The sequence below is a fragment of the Apis dorsata genome, unplaced genomic scaffold, assembly GCF_000469605.1.
Source record: "Apis dorsata unplaced genomic scaffold, Apis dorsata 1.3 scaffold_56, whole genome shotgun sequence".
NCBI lineage: Eukaryota > Metazoa > Arthropoda > Insecta > Hymenoptera > Apidae > Apis > Apis dorsata.
This window is the reverse complement of record NW_006263356.1, coordinates 895,377-903,623: the sequence shown is the minus strand read 5'-3', so window position 1 is coordinate 903,623 and position 8,247 is coordinate 895,377. Positions and strand designations below refer to the sequence as shown.

The window sequence follows — 8,247 nt, the reverse complement described above, 5'->3', positions numbered from 1 at the left end:
TTAGTTATTTTTTTATTATATATTATTTTTGCAATATAAATATTCTAATTTAATATAATCTTTTTTTAGATAAATTTAAGAAAGATTAAAGTGTTACATAAATATTAATTAATAATGATTTAAAAGCATTTAAATGATAATATGTTTTAGGAAATGAGAAGAAGAAGAAATGAAGCAACAGTAGAGTTACGGAAAAATAAACGTGATGAGACTTTACAGAAAAGAAGAAATGTGCCTGCTACAGATTTAATAGGTAAAATTATTAAATATAAACATATATATTTTATATAATATATAATATATATATAAATAGAAAAATATATTCTTTATATAAATATAAAGAATTAAATAAAAAATAAGTTATAATATAATATTTTATTTTAGATGAAGAAGATAGTGATAAACAAAACATTGATTTATCAAAAATCAATTTAAAAGAACTAGTAATGAAAGCTGCTAGTTCAGACCCAACTGTTCAATTACAAGCGGTACAATCAGCAAGAAAGTTATTATCTTCAGATCGTAATCCACCAATCGATAAGTTAATTGATAGTGGCATTTTACCGATCTTAGTTAATTGTCTTGAACAGCACAATAGGTATGATTAAATTTGCATACAATCTTAATTTATAGCGCATACGCGTGCACATTACAATTAGCTTATTTTTTTTATTAGAAAAAAAATGTTTGATCACAAATGAAATTTGATTGCTAATATTTTTATAAATTTAGAATATATATATTTTTTTATGATTAATTATGATAAATTTTCTGTTTTAGTATTTGAGTCTATTATTTTTAATGCTTTGTTATTATTAGTTTAGTAATTTTTTTACTATTAATACATTATTATTAATTTTTAATACTTTATAGTCCATCATTACAATTTGAAGCAGCATGGGCTTTAACAAACATTGCAAGTGGAACATCACCTCAAACACAAGCAGTTGTTGCAGCTGGTGCAGTTCCACACTTTTTGCATTTGTTACTTTCAAGTCAACAGAATGTTTGTGAACAAGCTGTATGGGCTTTAGGTAAATTAATATAAATATTAAAAAAAGCATTATAATTAAAATTATAACATATCTAAAAAAAAATTCATTTATGATATTAAATTTAAATTATGTTTTGATATATTATTATTTTATTTTCATTTTTTATTTTGTTTGAACTAAAACATATATATATATTCTATTATTGTTCATATATTTTTATTCATTATAGGAAATATTATTGGAGATGGCCCAGCATCTAGGGATTATGTTATCAAGCTTGGCGTTGTACCGCCATTGTTAACGTTTATCAAACCAGAAATACCAATTAGTTTTTTACGTAATGTAACTTGGGTAATCGTAAATTTATGTAGGAATAAAGATCCACCACCACCTGTTCAAACTATTAAGGAAATTTTACCTGCTCTTAATGTACTTATTCATCATTCAGATATTAATGTAAGTTACAATATTATATATATTATATATAATTAAAAAATAATCTTTAATGTATTTATAATTAGAAATAATTGTTTATATACAAAATAAAATTGCAGATTCTTGTCGACACAATTTGGGCATTGAGTTATTTGACTGATGGTGGTAATGAACAAATTCAGATGGTTATAGATAGTGGCGTAGTACCTCGTCTTATACCACTTCTTTCGCACAAAGAAGTTAAGGTGCAAACAGCTGCTTTAAGGGCAGTAGGTAATATAGTAACAGGTACAGACGAACAAACACAAACTGTATTAAATTGTGATGCGCTTTCATATTTCCCGAATTTATTAACCCATACGAGGGAAAAAATTTGTAAAGAAGCAGTTTGGTTCCTTTCAAATGTAACTGCTGGCAATCAATCTCAGGTTCAAGCAGTTATAGATGCTGGACTACTGCCTCTTATTATTCACAATTTAATTAATGTAAGAAAATACTTTTATTAAAATATTGAAATTTGTTAAATTGAATCATTTGTTTTAATAATAAATTTATCTTTTACCAGGGTGAATTCCAAACACAAAAAGAAGCAGCATGGGCAATTAGCAATTTAACAATAAGTGGTAATGAAGAACAGGTTGCACGAATGATACAAGAAGGTGTTATTGGACCATTCTGTAACCTCCTTGATTGTAAAGATACTCAAGTTGTACAGGTTGTTTTAGATGGTATACATAATATGCTCAAACTTGCTGGATCACAAGTTGAACATTTGGCTAATATGATTGAAGAATGTTCAGGTTAGTATTTATCTTTTTTTCTTTTATAATATATAATATTATGTACAATACAAAAATAAATATATAAATTTATATTATGAAATATATTTTCATAGGATTGGATAAAATCGAAACATTACAAAATCACGACAACATAGATATTTATAAACTAGCATACGAAATTATTGAGCAATACTTTTCGGAAGATGTATGTATTTATCTTATTTTTATAATTAAGAAGTAATTTCCATTAATGTTTTTAATATAAAAAAATATGTATTTTCTAATGTTTTTAGACGAATGATACAAATCTGGAACCACAAGTTGTGGAATCAACATTTGAATTCGATCAGACGACGAGCATTTCGAATGAAGGTTTTAAATTCTGAGAGGGCCTCCATTATTTTTTATCTGATCGTGCCGTCCCCCGAAAATCTCCATTACGGAGCCATTCTGCTTACCCTTTTATATTCTGTCTCATTCTTTCTTCAACGACTACATGTGGCAATTTCAACGTGACATTGTTGAATCAACAATTGTATTTGGTTTTACTAATTCAAAAACATAAAATTATGACTTACATTTTTGGTTTGTCCAAAAAGTGAGAAATTAGAAAAAAAAACGAGGCTAAAGTTACAGAGCAAAGGAGTTTCTTATTGAAATAAGAATTTGTATTTTTTCCTTTTTTTATTTTTGAACGATGTGTACTTTACCTTGTTTCCTTTTCCGTTGCACATACTAAAATGCTTAGTGGAGCGGAACCGAATGCAGCTATTGATATGCATTACACCGACTAAATTATTCTAGTAAATTAATGAATTTGCTCTCTAAATTGAAGAGCGTCACAGAAAAAGAAAAGAAAAACTTTTTTATTGTTTGATCGTGCTGCTCTCCACTCTAACTTGAGATGAATCTTGGTTAGTGATGTTACATTTATAAAATAATTCGTGTATATTTTAGGCATGTTAAATTTATAATAATATTGATTACTAAATAAATAAATCAATTGACTACTCTTTATTAGCTTAATTCATGACTATGAATTATTTCTGTAAGGGGAAGAGGATAAACAATAAAACTATTACGTAAATGCGGCAACATTAATTGCCGATCTTTGCCTAGTCTTTCGATAGCGTGAATAGACAGGTTATCTAAAAATTTGAAGAGATTTAAATATTTTCATAAAACATGTTCTTATAATTATATATATTTTTTATTTATTACATTATTACAATTATGATTCTGATTTGAATTCAATTGTAGGATTCTCAAATGGATGAACATCATCTGCATAAAGATTTTCAGGTAGTTCACTTTCATTTGGCAAATATGTAGGAAAATATGGCGAAGTACTTTTTTTAGTATATAAAAGCGTATCGTATAAATAGCACATAGTATTTAGCTCTCCTGGTACGTTTTGAGCTAATACCCAAATTACATTATATTTAGTGTTTATTCGTAGTATCTGCAACATACATACAAAAGTTCGATAATAATTTGAAGTCATTCTAATTTTTAATAACATTGTTAATAATCTTTCAATATATTATATTGTTAAAATTATTTATTATTTTATCTATAAATTTTTTTTAAAATTGAATTTTAACAACGATTTATTCATAATTACTGCTAATTCACTATTGCAATTATAAGAAATTAAGATTTTTTATTACAATGTTTTTTATTTCATGATTTTTAATAGTTAAAAATGAATTTTACTTAATGGAAAAAAACCTATATGTAGTCACATATAATGCCCAAAAAGCTAAACAAAAAAATTTAATTTTGTTTTTGTATTAATTTTACATATTTAAATGAAATTATAATTAGAATTTTTGTTTGTTTGTAGAATATTAGGAATAATTATTATGTGTCTCATTAATGAATTATTTGATGTATTACTAATTTATCATTCTTGAAAATTTCTATATGATTCACATTACAATCTATAATTTTTAAATAAATAATAAATGAATAATATAAGTTTTATAAATTGTGAATATATGTTTCTTGTTAGTTGTTGTAAAATAATTTTAGAATGTCATTACTGTATAATATCTTCCTTTCAAAAGTAATATACATTTAAATTAATATTTTGTAATTGTTTAATAATGTAAAGAGATCTTCAAATGTTTCATCATAAATATTTACTTGTTCAAGTATTTCATGTAAACATTTCAAAATTTAATATATCTTATTTCCATTTTATATGGAAAAAATATTTCATTCTTTAAATATGAATTGTATAAAAAAAATTAACTGAAATGTTATACATGTTATGCATAATTTTTAACAATTATTACAGATGAATGAAGAAATTAAATAGATTTTTGTAGTTATATTGATCCTCAACCCTTCAAATACTTTTTTTGTAAAATTCTATACAAAAAATAAATATTCATTATCTTTGTATAAAATTTGAAAAAAATATTTACAACAAATAGTGTTCATATATAAAATATATTATGTATAAATAATAATTTGATACAGTTACTATATTAATAAATTACTTATTCAATCTAATTGATGAATTGGAAATGCTAAAACAAATTACGTGATTCTATTGAAAAATAGAAATTTAATTGTACTTTTTAATATATTGTTATACATAAAAAAATAATAAGAAAAAAGATTAAACTATATTGAGTTCTTTTGCTTATTTCATACATTTCTGAAAATGAATGAGAATGAATTATTTTTTTAGTTCATTTTTTTAACTTTTTTTATAATTTATTATAAATATAAATGGTTAAGAAAAAATATAACTGATAAAAAAATATATTATTTTATAAGAATTCATATAATATCAATATAAAATTATATGCTAATTTTTTTAAATGATTATGCTTGCAAAAGAAAAAATAAAAATTTATTAATCTGTATAAGATGTATTTAAAGTAAAAGTAATTTAAAATTTTTTTTCCATAAAAGAATATAATTATAAATTACCTTTACACCTTTAAGAATACGCCAACGATTTCCCATGTGTCCAGGCATTTTAGTGCCTGGCATTACCCTAGCCATTGCACCTCCTGAACCTATATTACCTGGTCTTCTATGTGTTTTAGTTACTCCATGAGAAGCAGGCATACCTTTAAAGCCCCATCTTTTCATAACACCTTGAAAGCCACGATCTATTCTATGTTTATAAAGATTATTATAATTGATTATTAAATATTTCAGATTTATCTCAGATTAATTTCAAATTTTGAGATTACAAATATTGATAAAAGAATTACGTTTTTCCACGAATATCAATAAATTCTCCTGGTTTAAAATGAGTTGCATTTAAAGGAGTTCCTGGTTGGAGAACAGCATTTGGTGAAATTGTAAATCTCATTAATACTTTTTTTGGTGTAACTCCTACTGAATTAAATATTCCATAATATTCTTTAGTAAGCTATAAAAATTAATAATACAAATTTTATTTTTGCAAAATAATGAATAAACATTAAAAAAGATCAATTGCAACTTACTAATTGTGGGTCAATATTTATAGCACCTAATACAAGACAGCCATTTCGTACTTTAACTCTATGTCTAACAGGTTTAATTGGTTTATATTCTTCTGGGGGTATATATTTTATAACTTCATTATCTACAATCTATTAGAAAGAAATGGAGAATTTAAATATAAGGTTATATAAAATTCAATATTTTATTATATGATAATACCTGTATTAGAGTAGTTAATACTTTTTTTCCATTTTTTAGCCACATTGGATATACTCCTATCTTTTTGCCAATTAAACCAGTACGTCTAGAACCTGGAGTCCATGTTGCATTTGATTGAATTAATTCTTTACTTAATGGAGATGCATTATTATTGAGTAGTCCTTTAGTGGATGAAACAATTTCTGAGAGAAATTCTTTATTTTCTGAAGTAAGTTCTTCATTATATAACTAATATAAACAATATTATATATTATATAACAATATTTATATAAAATTCTTACAAATTATTAAGAAATAAAATATTATTTTTATTTTTTAAAATACATACTACACGTGTTGGTTTTGGAAGCCATTCTGGATGACGTTTCTTTGGTGGAGGATTCAATCTTTTACCACGATTAGGAATATATATTTTATCAATACTAAAATAAATATATTAATAGAAATAAGTATTTGAATAATGAAATGAAATAACAAATTTATTTTTTGAAAATTTATACAATAAACTAAATATACAAATTAAATTTATTAATTATATATAATTATTAAGCAATACCTCTGTTTCAAACATTTATTGAATAGTTGAATTCCATTAAAAGTCTTTAAAATTGATGCCATATTCGTAATAATTATGTCGTGAAATGTACGTAGATGTAAGTATTTAATGAAAATTTAACTATAAATGAGGTTAGAACATAATTATTATTAGTGATTTGTTAAAATTTGTTCAAAAATAAATTATTAGTTTTAATACATACTTTAAAATATGAAAAAAAAAAATTTATAATAAATTATTCATTATTTTAATAATATTATAATTAATTGAATCTTGTTCCTTATTATATTTGATACAAGATACATTTAAACACATTAACACCACATATTTATTATTTATTTACAATATTTGAAATCAAATTTTTTATCATTTTTATACTGCATGCAATATATTCAATTTATGAATAAATACGGTAAATGAAAAATAAATCTTTTTTCTTATACAAAAAGTTTAAAATTTCTAAATAATTACTCAGTTATTAGATTAGTCTTCTGAGATATAAATTTTGTAGACAAGGAGAGAGAATAGTGGAAAAAAGACAGAAATAGGATAAAAATATTGATATCAACGCCATCTCTAGAATGCCGCAAATTAAACACAAATGTAGACAAAGAAAACAAATAATCGGAGAAGGATAGAAATATAAGAATTGATTAACAGCGCCATCTTTTAAATGCATTTTTAAAATAAGATTCTTTTTAAATAGAATTGAGTATTAACGCCATCTTTTGAATTTTCTATCTAATTCTATTTTGAAGAAATACTTTTGGTGTTTAAAAGATGACGTTAGTAATCAATTCTATTTTGAAGAAGTACCTTTGGTGTTTAAAAGATGACGTTAGTAATCAATTCTTAGTTTATTTTTATTCTTTTTCTACTATTTTCTATCCTTTCTTTATAAGTTTCATTTACGGCATTCTAGAGATGGCGCTAATTTCAATATTTTTATCGTATCTCTGTCTTTTTCTCATTATTCTTATTTGTATTTGATTTTGACGTGAACATAGACAAAATAATTTATCTCATAAAGAATAATTTTATTTCATTTATTTTTCTTTTATAATTACAATCTGTCTTAATCTTAAAAAATAAAAATATTATATTTTCAGCTACAATGTATTTCTGAGCAATCTTACAAAATATGATATATTATAAATATTTTAGTATCTTTGATGTGATACAAATATTTTAATCATTTGATGATTGCAATGAGATTTAAAAAACAAAAACTTCGATTCAATAACAAAGAAATAAAAAAAAATTTTGAATCATTTTATTGAAAATTGACATTATTGAATATTCATTTGTCGAATCTATTTTTTTTTCTATTTGTAATCTTTAAAGCATTCCTAAAAAATGTACAATTAATATTTAAATTAATTAATTTTATCGTATACAAGGCAAAATCAATATTAATTATAATCTTAATGAAAAATTATAAAAAAAATTTTAATTCACAAATTATTTGTTCAAGAGTCTATGTAATTTAAAATTTATAAAATACATTTGATTCTTAGTGCTATCTAAAATTTCTTCTGAAAAATATATAAAAAATTCATGACAAGTACAAATTTATCAGATATTCATCACTTTATCCAAAGAGAAACCGAATGATTATTAATGAAAGTAATAAAGCTGACGTGTTTGCGGGTAGAATAAGCCAAATTTCTGAATTTCATTTCGTCTCATCCATTCGCAAATAGAATGATTGGGCTTGCACGACCAGTGAATACAAATCAGAATACGTTTCCATCATTTGCGATCTAGATGCACATCTATTTGTTTACATGCATAATATGATAATATC

At 23.6% G+C, this 8,247-nt stretch overlaps 2 protein-coding genes across 2 annotated transcripts in view; one reads left to right on the top strand and one right to left on the bottom strand.

The window, feature by feature from the left end:
* Positions 1-3,238, top strand: part of LOC102674243 (importin subunit alpha-3) — a 5,027-nt gene extending 1,789 nt beyond the window's left edge. Inside the window, exons 2-9 of the mRNA XM_006609469.1 lie at positions 151-253; positions 385-598; positions 874-1,034; positions 1,225-1,451; positions 1,550-1,915; positions 1,996-2,230; positions 2,326-2,417; positions 2,506-3,238. Coding sequence (XP_006609532.1) covers positions 151-253; positions 385-598; positions 874-1,034; positions 1,225-1,451; positions 1,550-1,915; positions 1,996-2,230; positions 2,326-2,417; positions 2,506-2,598 — 1,491 coding nt within the window. The 3' untranslated portion in view covers positions 2,599-3,238. The remainder of the gene's footprint in view (positions 1-150; positions 254-384; positions 599-873; positions 1,035-1,224; positions 1,452-1,549; positions 1,916-1,995; positions 2,231-2,325; positions 2,418-2,505) is intronic.
* A 160-nt stretch (positions 3,239-3,398) lies between these two features.
* LOC102674377 (39S ribosomal protein L3, mitochondrial) lies at positions 3,399-6,657 on the bottom strand. Its single transcript, XM_006609470.2, has 8 exons — positions 6,640-6,657; positions 6,441-6,562; positions 6,213-6,306; positions 5,885-6,112; positions 5,686-5,814; positions 5,449-5,609; positions 5,159-5,348; positions 3,399-3,674 (listed from the first exon to the last, which is right to left on the bottom strand). The coding sequence occupies exons 2-8, from the start codon at positions 6,500-6,502 to the stop codon at positions 3,444-3,446; spliced, it is 1,095 nt and encodes a 364-aa protein (XP_006609533.1). The 5' UTR covers positions 6,503-6,562; positions 6,640-6,657; the 3' UTR covers positions 3,399-3,443.
* Between the last annotated feature and the right edge of the window lie 1,590 nt (positions 6,658-8,247).

What these genes read in the sequence shown, in the direction of transcription:
- LOC102674377 (XM_006609470.2), bottom strand. Translation starts at nt 6,502, where the DNA reads ATGGCATCAATTTTAAAGACTTTTAATGGAATTCAACTATTCAATAAA. An exon ending in TATTAACTACTCTAATACAG is followed by an intron (nt 5,815 to 5,884) that starts GTATTATCATAT and finishes TCTTTCTAATAG; the next exon opens with ATTGTAGATAATGAAGTTAT. An exon ending in GTATTCTTAAAGGTGTAAAG is followed by an intron (nt 3,675 to 5,158) that starts GTAATTTATAAT and finishes TGTATGTTGCAG; the next exon opens with ATACTACGAATAAACACTAA.